The sequence below is a fragment of the Eutrigla gurnardus genome (genome assembly GCF_963514095.1).
Source record: "Eutrigla gurnardus genome assembly, chromosome: 10".
Classification (NCBI taxonomy): Eukaryota; Metazoa; Chordata; class Actinopteri; order Perciformes; family Triglidae; genus Eutrigla; species Eutrigla gurnardus.
The window spans coordinates 22,246,911-22,259,387 of record NC_139924.1 but is presented as its reverse complement, the minus strand read 5'-3'; the positions used below and the strand labels follow the sequence as shown (position 1 = coordinate 22,259,387).

At 42.9% G+C, this 12,477-nt stretch overlaps 1 protein-coding gene across 1 annotated transcript; it reads left to right on the top strand.

The window, feature by feature from the left end:
- Positions 1-1,965: 1,965 nt before the first annotated feature.
- On the top strand, positions 1,966-12,318 carry LOC311020465 (phosphatidylinositol transfer protein alpha isoform-like). Its single transcript, XM_084020495.1, has 11 exons — positions 1,966-2,120; positions 4,263-4,293; positions 7,729-7,874; positions 8,423-8,588; positions 8,835-8,909; positions 9,144-9,227; positions 9,820-9,897; positions 9,995-10,105; positions 10,215-10,337; positions 11,144-11,195; positions 11,289-12,318. The coding sequence occupies exons 1-10, from the start codon at positions 2,104-2,106 to the stop codon at positions 11,189-11,191; spliced, it is 879 nt and encodes a 292-aa protein (XP_083876621.1). The 5' UTR covers positions 1,966-2,103; the 3' UTR covers positions 11,192-11,195; positions 11,289-12,318.
- Positions 12,319-12,477: the final 159 nt, after the last annotated feature.

Sequence of the window (12,477 nt, the reverse complement as noted above, 5' to 3'; positions counted from 1 at the left end):
ATTCATGTGAAACTGAATGCTGTCCCCTATGCAGAAGAAAGTAACGAATCCCCACGCAATACTTGTCCTCTCCTGCGGGTGTGAACACACAGACACCCCCTCTGATGCAGGCCTTTACTGCAGCGCTGTGAATGTGGGTGATGATGCTCTATGGATTTTTTTTTCATTTGCCAGGTAAACCCGTCCTGAACTCGCTCCGCGGTTTAACGTTAGCTCGTGTTCAAACTTCTGTGGATTGGAAGTCTGACGTCATGTGACCACTGAGCCAGGCTCTGTGTGAGTGATGCGATGACTTACCAGGTGAAATCTTCATTCCCTCAAATCCAATCAGCACTTTTCTTCACTGCCGTAACCTTAAACGACTTGTCCTCAACCCCCAACACCTTTCCAGCCCAAACCGGCCTGCCAGGATGGGAAGTCTGCAGTCGTTTGGTTTAGTCGCCAAACCTGTTGATTAATTGTGTATTCTCTCTCTCTCTTTCTCTCTCTCTCTCTCTCTCTCTCTCTCTGAATCCTGGTGTTTGCTTGTGTTTTCGGGTGTTTTGTATTGGTTTCTACCTGTTTTGCTTTTTTTTCCCCTCTTATGTTTACGAGAAAGTGTATTTTCATGGTCTTATGTTGTATATTTGGTTTTCTTGTGTCTTGTACCACAGTATAGCCATTCTCATTGACATTTCAAGTCATGTTGTTTCAACTGAAAGAAGAAAAAAAAAAAGACAGATCAACATATGAAGCGAAATAAACGCAATCATTTGTATAAATGCGTCTCTTATTTCAAATGGCAGAAATGGTCGCTGGGCAAAGATCATGGAGAGCAGAGTTTTAATAATAATACAATAATGTATCTCCTTAGAAATATTATTTTCAGCCAAACTTCCTGACCAGTGAAAAGCATTTAAATTTAAAAATAAAACCTGTAGACTGCACAAACGTTTGTTGCACCTGAAAGCTTACAAAAGCTAATGATTGCCTTTATGATAGGAACATTGAATATAAAATGTGGTTTATTAAACCTACATTTACATTTTTATTTAACTTTTTTTAAATACAATTATTTTAGGACCTCTGATTAAAATACATATAAAACATAATCTCATGTACCGCCTACAGTACTCCAAAGTACCCCCATTTGAGAAACACCGTTGTAGAGGAAGGACAATGCTGTTTCCAGAGCAGCAGGGGTCAGACTCTCACTGTACTCATAACAATAACACTACCATGATACTATGTGGAGTCAGAGAGAGCAGATGCGTCTGCTTGATACTGAATTCCCACACGAGACGACTTTGGGCAAACCTGTTGGGCGACAGGAACATCCTCGTTGGACGTAAACACGTGTGAGTAACCTCAGACTGGTTGAACCTGAACCATGATGGACGGTTTCTCCCTGCACCAGTTACATCACCAGTAACATAATAGCACGGGCAACCTCTCCATCAGGAACATGGGCAAATAACAAGGTGCATGATTCTCTCTGCTTAACAGCACAAAAGGGAAATGTCAAAGTTAAAGCTGCTCAGATGTGGGAAATAACGAAGTACAAATACTTTGTTATTGTACTCAGTAGAATGGTCAGGTATCTGTGTTTTACTTCAGTATTTATTTGTCGGCCAACTTTTACTTTCTACTCCTCACGTTTTCAAAACAGGCTCTTTATTTTTAATGCATTTAAGGGGAATTATTGATTTAGTTAGCCTTCCAAAAAAAAGTACTTGTATTCAAGTAGAAGTACTTGAGTATGTGTGTACTTTTGACCTCCCTGAGCTACTGTTAATTGGTCGTAGTTTAGTTGAGAATACAAACCTGTGGTAATCAAAAGCAGTAATCCCAACACAGCTTTGTACTATTCTACCTGCTGCACTTGAACGTGACATCGCGTTACCTGAAAGCGGAGGTGGGAGTCCCCGCCCCCTCCGCGTAGAAGCCCCGCCCCCTTCGCACCTTCCAGGAAGAAACCGCGGAGAGAGAGAGGGAAACACACTACCACAAAGCTTCCGAGCTGTGAATGAGCAGCTTGTGTCGGCCTCTAGAGAGGATCCTCGGGGCTCCCGCTCCCTCACACTCCGCCGCCGCCGCCGCTGTCTGCACCGAGCCGCCGTCAACATGCTCATTAAAGAGTTGTGAGTATCTCAACTTCAGGAAACTTGCCTTGTTGGGTTTCCTCTCCTTCTGTCAGACAGACGAGAGAGAAACGAGCGCCGTCGACGAGACGCATCGACTTTTCCCCTAAATTATTAACTGTGACAGAGAAAATGAGGCCGGTGTGTGTGTGTGTGTGTGTGTGTGTGTGTGTGTGTGTGTGTGTGTGTGTGTGTGTGTGTGTGTGTGTGTGTGTGTGTGTGTGTGTGGTTCAGCTCCTTATAGCTGATAGTGTGATTCTCTCGGAGTTTCTATTAAATTAAAGGTGTGTGTGTCACTTTGCTCCTGTACCTCCACGGGCTTAAAACACCTCCTGACATTGGTAGGGAGGGATTCTTTCCCATACACTTAGTTCATTGTTTGGGGCAGAGATGCGTTAAGTCAGGGAATATTGAGGTTTATGAAATTGTTGACACATAAGAATAATCACAAATGTGTTGTTTAAAGAGATGTATGTATGTCGTTTCTTCTAACTGCTGAGTGGACAGTTTTATCACAGCGATGTCGTATGCACACAGCGGTGCTGGAGCCTCATCCAGTAGCTGGCCGTCATCTGACCCCGGTGCAAAGTGCATTTAAAAAAAAAAAAGCAGCCATGGTGAATGATCCTGCTTCGGTGCATTTAAAAAAAAGAAAACAAAAAACTTCTGCTTGTGAAGTCAGAGAAACGGACCCTTGGATAATTTTCACCACGCCAGCCATTGAGGTCTTGCCTGGAAAGGCTCCTCTTTCACTCTGATCTGTTCTAATGAAATATTCAGGCGCTGCTAGACTGACAACAGGTGGCAGATTAATTGGCTATTGTAACAAGGAGAATGATGTGCAGGGAGCACACACACACATGCAGGGTTTCCACGAACACCCCACGTTTATTTGTTCCGTTATAATATCCTCTTCCTCTCCTCTTCTGATAACAGGGCACTACCAGAGAAGTGATAATATAATAACCTATGATTAATCAGTCCAAATCCACTGTTGGAAGACGTGCCCTGAATAAAATCCCCACTCACGATGTCGTTATCGTACAGGGTGTGGAACGAGCTGGACAACGTTGAGGATTTGTTGCTGTTTTTATGGCTCCTCCAGGTGTGAATCACTGAGACGTTTGTACTCTCTGGTGACAGTCACTACTCCAGGTCAGCTGATTGATCCCTGACTCTTGTTTTTACAGCACCCTGCTATATTCATCTAAAAGTAAGGTTTCTCAACCCACACCCTCTTAATGTTCCCTCGGCTCTGATTGGTTTTACACATGACGCTGGTTGACTCACCGTGAGGAGCTACTGCCCTGCTGCCGGTCATAACGACTTTATAATGTCTTCGGTGGCTCTGGGTGCAACTTTACAAAGGTATTTAGGAGGCAGGGAGTGTCCAATGAAAGACAATATTGAGTTGCATGATGGGAAGTGTAGGTTTGAGTGTTTTTTGGAGCTTGACCCTTATCAGCCTGCTACTTCGATTTATATTGAGATTTTGAGAACGTGTTGAGTCCCCCAACTAAAGAGTACCTCTTTAACCGGCTAAAGCATCGTAGCAGCCAATTCTTCAGCATAGGAAGGAACAAAACGTGATTAAGGGTAAAGCAGTTATTTGAAACCCTTATTGTCTTTGTTGCCAAGAGATAGATGAGAAGATCGCTGCCACGCCCCCGTCTGTACCGTTAGCTTAGCTTGGAAGGAACATTGGAAACAGCTAGCTAGGCTCTGTCCAAAGGTAACTGCTGCGATAATAACCTTCCATAAAACGGTGAATTGTCCTGTTAGAAACCTGGTATGTGGATATCATCATCTTTTCTTTTTTTTTTACAGCTAACTTTTCACCTGCTCTCCATTCTCTGTGCTAAGCTAAGCTAACCAGCCACTTGCTCAGCTGCTACATGTTTACCGTGCAGATACAAGATTGTATCTATCTTCTCATTCTTCACATCACCCATTCCTTTTAATCCCACGTGTCGAGGCGGTTTTGAATTTGCCGACGCTAAGTGAAACCTGAGGAACGGTGATAACGTCTATCTTCATCCACAGCTCGGAGGTCACCAGCACGAATGATCATCGTTGCCTTGTTTGCTCTATTACTGATTGGGATATCTGTGCCCTAACATCTTTTCTTTCTGTCTCTTGTAGTCGAATCGTCCTGCCCATTTCAGTGGAGGAGGTAAGGGTTCATTTTTTATTCATTTACATTTTTATGAGTGACTGTACAGGATTAGTGTCATGTAACAGCAGATGATTAATTTGCAACCCCTTGTTACAAGCTGGAATATCTGTACAGATAATACACCGTTGCATCACATTTGAAGCACGTTAGCGTAGCATTTTGTCCAACAGCTCAACGCTGAACGTTCGATGTTTGTATTGTGACACAATGTGTCCAAGCATCGTTCTTGTGGAGGTTTTTGCCACTTTGCTCCGTGACGGTGAACATAGTTGTCCTCCCTGCCGAGTCATCACCGTGCATCTGATCTTACTGACTGTCCAGATGGTTAAAGGCATAACGGAGTGTATGGGATTTCAGGCACACAAGTTAGTCACTCTGGGGTCACTTTAGGCTGCCTTTACGTGCCCTTGCAGTAGAAACACTTCAGGCTATCAGGTCTAGAATTTATTTAGCTGCGTCTTATCTGGCATACCATTGCCAGCCACCGTATATCAAGAGAACAGGCCTCTTTACCTTTCCCCTTCATTAGATCGGTGCTTTATGCAGGAACCTTCAGGGTTTTATTAACCTTCTTTGCTGCACTTTTCCTTTTTTTTTTTTTTAAATCACCTTAACCCTATTTGCTCATTCTACGTTTGAATCCAATCATCCTGTGCAGTACACACGCTCTCTTGTTCTACTGATGCTTAACACAAAGCAGGAGCTCAGTATTCCACTAAACCATGTAATCACCTTTTGCTGTGTGACCGGCTTTCCATCTGATCCCCCTCGTGTTTGAGGCGCTAGCTGGATTCCTCAGTTGCTTGAGTAGGCGACGCAATTCCAACCGCTCGAACTGGAACAGATCTGAGCGAAAGGGGAGGGGCTCTGTGACACGACTCGGCGTTTCCTGTCCTGTATCACTGTTGCATAACTCTGACATTTAACAGACATAATGAATTATAAATGAATTGGGTTCTCCAGCAATGTAGTATTGCACATACAGTTGGGCAAATCTCCTTTCCCACAATGCAAGTTGAAAACATTAGTAAGCCAACAATCCAAGTGTGAAAATGGTCGTTTGTAGTCCACACCTTGTTTTTGCCAGTAAATCACTTGACAACCTTTTTCTCTGACAAACTTGACAGACAAAACTGCCTCGACGTGCTTTGTCCATCACTGATGACCTCCTGTTAGGTTCAGCCTGTTTTTCGTGCTCGCAGCTGAATGTTGTTTCCCGAGCTGCTGTTAAAAGGCCCACGTTTACGTCTGGTCGTGTGTCCATGACAACAAGAAGGCACACTGGTTCTTCATGACGAGTCACATTCCTGCTCACAGTGGCGGAGCATCCACGGCTAACGGCTAGCGGCGCTTTGTCATCGGGGAGAAGAGGGTTCGGCTTGATTTGATGACTAGATTTTTGTCCCAACTTCATTACAGATGTGTCATCGCCGGTCTCACCAACTGTCACCCACATTTAGAAACATGCTAGTGCAGCGCCCGGTGAAAACGCGTCTGTTCAGTACGGCCCGAGTGCTGTTGCTGCTTGCAGTTTTTTCCTGAACTTCACTCAACATTTTGCTTCTTTGGGTCCTCAGCAATACACCTGCCAGGACATAGCTGTGTCTGACACCCAGAAATACAGTCTAGTTCAGGAAACGGTTTAGTTTATACTTCATTATAGATATGATAAAAGTTGAAGTATGTTACTCTTTGAACTCATCGTTGCCTGGGACTGCTCATAAAAGGTCCCCAAAGCCAAAAATATGTACTCTACGAACTGTGTACTACTTCAGAAGAAAACATTGTACTAATACATGTACCTGATGGAAATGGTTAGGTTCCAGATTCAGATTCCACTTGCAAAATGTAAAAAAACAAACAAACATATAATGCATTATTATGCATTCTATATTCACATCCTGCATCATGTTACTACTTTACTCAGATGAGGACCTAACACTTGTTCTATTTTTAGCTCTTACTTTATCAGCAATGATACGTTGTGGTTTCTCTGTTTCCTTCTTTTGACAAATGTACTTATTGTAAGTCGCTTTGGACAAAAGCGTCTGCTAAATGACCTAAATGTAAATGTTAGAACTTCACTTGAAGGAAACCGAATGCAGAACGTTTGCCGGGCGGAATCAACAGTTGTATTTGTAGAACCTGGATTTAATTAGCGGCAACCACACCACATCTTTGTGTCGTAAAGACAAAACAGTACCACTGTTCTTCTTTTGTGATTGAACACACGGCAGCAGCAGGGTTAGCCACCTTTGTGGTCTTCAGCTTGTCAAAATTCATATTATAGTCATATTGAGTGTCGCCGTGGCGTTGCTTTCTGTGTGTTCAGTAGGAGTGTGTAAGCAGTGATGTGAGTCACTCTTTCCAGTGTCACAGCACTTTGTCCTGAATCAGGAAGGGCTGGAGGAAGGGGAAGAGAGGGGGAACGGCTAAGAAATGGCTTACTCTGCTTCTTTTCTGATGCTGACATCTGTCTGGGATGCCGAAAGGAAAATGGTTAACTCGAGGTCATTTCCATGAACGGTTTACTGAAGTCATGACAGATTCTCATCGGGGGGCTTTGAATTTGTCTTTCCGCTCTGTTGTGTCTCTCTTTGGTTATTGTATTTTTTTGTTGTTGCCAGTTATACAGTAATGCGTCAACATTTCTGTGCTTTGTCTGGAATACGTCAGCACTGTGGTGAAACATCCAACGTGTACATTTTAAGAACGTAATCCTCAAGATTGAGCTCCCAGTGCGCTAATAGGCCATTAGCTACTAATTAGCTGCTAAATTGGATTTGATTTGATCTTTATTTTCCTCAAATATAAAGTACAATGATTACATGACATGAAATACATCATACAAGCTATGCTTATATCATGCTTTTATCATGTCCTGCCCCTTCATTATGACATATCATTTACCTATAATTTAAATTTACCTATAGCTACGATATCTGTGTGAAATAGTCATTATCCAAATTTTGAATATGAGCTATATATCCAAAAAAGCTTCAATATGTTCATGCATTGAGTATCACGACTTGTTTTTTTTTTTTGCTGAAAAGGAGCTTGTGAGCATGAAACCAAAAACTGACACATTTCATTTGATAAAAAAACGGTTATTAATGCAGATTTCATGTCCGTTAAACCAAACTTATTTATTAGGTCCATCTGTATATTTCATGCTATGAACAGTTAAAATGTCTGCAGTGCAAAGCCTTATTAACTACACAAACTTTAATGAATCATTTTTAATAATTGGCATTAATTCAACCAGACGGGAGCATTTAACATTCCTTCCAAAATCTCAGAATTGATCCGCTTTCCCTCGGAAACCTTCGCTAGCCCACAACGTAACTGCACCTGCATATTCAGATGAGGCAATGATTGAATGAATAATCGTATAAAAGTGTCACCATGCTCATCCTCTCTTTGTCCCTCCAGTACCAAGTGGGTCAGCTGTATGCCGTAGCAGAGGCCAGTAAGAATGAGACGGGTGGAGGCGAAGGTGTGGAGGTGTTATCCAACGAGCCCTATGAGAAGGAGGGGGAGAAAGGACAGTACACCCACAAGATCTACCACCTGAAGAGGTAGGCAGCTCCGCACTGCGACATCAACGCCGCTACGTACGGCATTCCTCGCTTTTCACAATCTCACAGTAACGAAGCCAAAGGTCAACGGCTTTGCAACTGCATTCTGACGAACTGCAACACTAAAGGAGATTGCAGGATTCCAGTGGAAAAGCACTCAAAGCGATGGAGGCAGTTAATTGTTGGTATGACTGAAATCTGTCACAGAGTAACCTGTACTTCATTGATTTAAGATCCTACTGTCGCTGTGAGGCTGACACCTGCTGCAGGCAGCCATGAGCAAAAGACTAAACTGCTGCATATTTTCTCTTTACCAGTATTGTCTCTCTTCCTTTTCTGGGGTTGTTTGTAGTCTAATTAGTTGTTGCCAATGCTGGAAAAGCAGCTCTTCCTGCAGGATATCCTTCGTTGTATCCAGCTTAACATCTGAAGGGAAGTGCACAGGCGTGTGCGTGTATATGTGTGTGTGTGTGCACACATTCAGCTGCAATAATCTGTGACTGTGCACACTTGTCTGACTACATAGATTCATGTTTGTGTTTCCGCAGTAAAGTGCCAGATATTATCGCTAGGGTCGCTCCGAAAGATGCTCTCGTGGTTCACGAGGAGGCCTGGAATGCATATCCTTACTGTAAAACCGGTGAGTCCCACCTCACACACATGTTGGAAACACTGGAGACGTGTCCCCTTTTGTGCATGAAAGCCCGACCCCGGGTGTGTTTTTGTGGCATTTCATGAAAGAAAAGCTTGATGCGTGCAATCCGTGTACCATCTAAAACCTTGTGTCTCCCTCTCTTCCGGACCCTCTCTTTCCATCACCATCCACCGTTTCCTCTGATGCAGTCATTACAGTACGGATGCTATTCTTCAATTTAACTCACTTTTATGACTTCAACGCAATCCCTTTGTGTTTGTGCGGTGGCTGACCGACGCTGTCGTCTCTCTCTCCCGTGTTGACAGAACGCCTACATGAAAGACAAGTTCAGTCTGACGATCGAGACGTGGCACAAACCTGACATGGGCGATCAGGAGAATGTAAGTCATGTAGCCGGCTGTGGGTAATGTTTACCCTCCAAACGGGTTAAACTGGATCTAACTGTAATCGCTTAGATTACACTGGATATCCCAATCACTAGTGTGGATATCCAGTTATCCTGCATTGGTGAAACCCACATTTTTGTTGAACTGTACTATATAAACGTGAAATGTGTCTGCTGTCTTTACCAAGCAACTGACCTAACTTGATGACTTGATTTTGCCCGTCTACAGGTACATGGACTCGAGAAAAGCAAATGGGAAAAAGTGGCGATAGTCGACATTGACATTGCTGACAGAAGTGTCATAAATCAAAAGGTGAGGGCAAAGATTGATGCTTGTTTTTCAAGCCCAGGTTTTTGAGAATATTTTCCCATCAGCTTGGAAGAGTCACACTCTTTGTTTAGGCAGCACATCTGTTGCATTTTCCCCAGCTGACGTAGGTGGAGCCACAGCTCCTCTATAGCAAACGAGCACATAACTGACAAGCCGAGTGAGCACTAGTGGGCAGCACTGAGGCAGCTTTGGCAGCTGGAATGAAGGATGGGAGGATGTTGCTGATCCAGCAGCCGGACTTCTTCATCTTCTTCACTTATCCACTTGTTGACTTGATGCTGAAGAACAAATGGGAGCAGAACTGTGTCGACTCTTATTGTTGTTTGAGATTATGGGTTTTTCTACTGTGTGTTTTGAGTATGTACCGTTTCTGTGGGGTGTATGGCAGAGTCTGAAGTGTAGGTGGGGCTCACAGGCACACATCATATTTCATGACTGCGCCTGCAGAGATGAACCCAGTGGTGACGACTCTTAGAGGGTGAAACCTGAATGATATAGAATCTGCAGCGTTCGCTTGATGCTACACTGCATATCGTTGCATCATTCATTATACTGGTTGCATTAATTCCCGTAGGAATACAACCCAGAGCACGATCCAGCCGTCTTTAAGTCCGTGAAGACGGGTAGAGGGCCTCTGGGACCCGACTGGAAGGTAACGCACCTCCTGTTGCTTTTCACTGCAGCGATTTGAGTTTAAATGTCTGGAGGCTAAATGTTTTTATGTTATGTGTGCATCTGTGTGTTTGCAGAAACAACTGGCCGACAACCCCGACTGTCCACACATGTGCGCCTATAAGCTCGTCACTGTTGAATTCAATCAGTTTCCACTAACGGGCACTGTGGAAAACATGATTCAGAAGGTAAACAAGTTTCTTCATATTTTAGGAAGCCTTTTTTGGGGGGGGGGGGGGGTATCTCCCCATAACTATGGTCTAATATCTGTTTCTGTGTCTCATGCTGTCCGTCCAGGTGGAGAAGCGCCTGTTCACCAATTTCCACAGACAGTTGTTCTGCTGGATCGACAAATGGATCGACCTGTCGATGGACGACATCCGACGAATGGAGGAAGCGACAAAGGAGGCGCTGGATGAGGTGAATGAGCTCAGTCTACTGTACGCTGCACCGCCGTCATGAGTCGGAGCAGTGATCACTCTCGTTACTTCTGCATCACTATTCTAAGGCTGTGTATTACTGCCACTATACTATAGGGCAGTCAGAATATCAGATCATTACACAATAAAAACTGTGGCCATAATAATTCATAATGACATAAATAACATATCTATAGACCCCGAACATCCACCATCACAGAAAATATTTGCTTAGTTATATAACGACATTTTGCATACAACACCATACACTTCAGCTAGACAATTGGAGACATTGTTGTTGAGAGGGACATAAAGTCAATCCCTGTATTTTAATGACAGACGGAGCCCAAAATATTTATATCACAAAAACCAGGTGTGGTTTGCAAGTATGCAAAAATAAATAAAAATAAAATGGGATCCCCAAGAAAAAATAAATACAATTCTAAAGGGAAAATTTGCCAACTTTTATGTGGATGTCCAATCAGTAGATTCTGGAGGATCCCCGCTGTAAAAGATCATTGTTGGTAATATCCTTTTTGAGTGACCAAAGCTGAAGAAGCGCTCTGCAGCTCTTCCTTCTACCGAACACGTCGCTGGTGTACGGAGGAACCACAGAGACACAGAACATCAGTAACAACTGCAGGTGTTTTTCACAACACGTACTGAAATCAAGCGACATTGATAGTTCGTGAATACGTTGCCCTGGTCGTCGCCATATTTCTCCTCATCGCTTTGTCCTCAACGCCAGTGCCTACGCTGAATAAATGGTGCATAATTCTCAGTAACACCCGTCTCTCCGTGTCGTAGATGAGGGAGAACGATGAGCGTAAAGGCATGGGAGCTGACGATGGCTAACCCAGTGAGTACTAAACTATTGTTTTTGGATTGATTTAACATTTGTATGTTTGGATTGATCGTTTTTAACTTCCATTTCCTCCTCTCTCTAATACAGGAGGATTTGACTCCATTCGGCAACCTCTGTCTCCTCTCCTTGGACACTGAACCCACAACAAACTGATATAATAATCCAGATTACCACACTTACATCCCAATAAAAGGTTCTCTTAATAAGAGCTCATTATTGTAAAGCAATGTGTGTATCTATCTACAAGTTTTAAACATTTTTTTGTTGTTGTTGTTGTTGTTTTGCTGGGATCTGTTTTTGAAGGATGAAGCGTTCTCGCTCGTGCCCATTTAGTCCTCTTATATTTTAAAAAGTAAGAGGGGAAACTGTGGGTTGTCTTGAGTAAACATTTCTGGTAAGCATTTTTTTTTTTTTTATTGCAGTTATTTGGGTTTTGTTGACTTTCTTGATTTTGTATTTTTCCCAGTTATTCATTGTTTTGTTTTGTTTTTATTTATTTAAAAACATTGTGTCACATGTCTACAACCGCATTTCCTGATCTAAATGATGTGCAGTTATTGCTCTGTTTTGTCACACTGGAAATTCCTCCACCCTCCCGTGCTTCAAGTGGTCTCAAGTCATTTGATTCAACCTAACATGGTGGCTGGAGGCATTGCAATAAAAATGCAGCTCATGATTTACATTCAAATGATTACATATGAGGCATTTACTCCAGACATTTAATCTCATCCAACATAATAAACTACGCCTGATGTTTGTCAGGTGGTTGGTTTAGCGCCGTACAAAGATGCCAGCTGCTGGTTTGTAATCCTATCTCTTGGTGGAGGTTTGGAGTGTTGGAAATGATGATAATAATGTACTGTAAGCTGAACTGAGCAAATATTTACTGTTAAGCGTTAGTTGTGTAGTACATTTAACACAATGCAGGTGTTCCTCGTGCTTTGGATATTTGTACATTGTACTACAAACGCATCTGTATTAGTGGGCAAAACACAGTAACTGTAGTACTTTTGACTGCAGACTGGAAACGACCCAAATGATGGCAGTCAAAAATGATCACTTGAATCAGAATAAATGTCTGGCGTTTGAAATACTCGCATAAAGTCACGGTTTCAAATGTGGTGTCTTCCTACTTCCTTGTGGTTTTGTTGCTATGTTGTCTCGTTATATAGCACGTGCGTTATTGGCACCAATTTCACAAGTACTCCTATAAAGTTTAACCTTTAATATCACCATCACCGCCAGCACCAATAAAACGGTATGCGTGGATCCTTCA

Coding starts and splice junctions, on each gene's coding strand:
- LOC311020465 (XM_084020495.1), top strand. Junction 8,910..9,143: donor ACATGGGCGATCAGGAGAAT/GTAAGTCATGTA, acceptor GCCCGTCTACAG/GTACATGGACTCGAGAAAAG. Junction 10,338..11,143: donor CAAAGGAGGCGCTGGATGAG/GTGAATGAGCTC, acceptor TCCGTGTCGTAG/ATGAGGGAGAACGATGAGCG.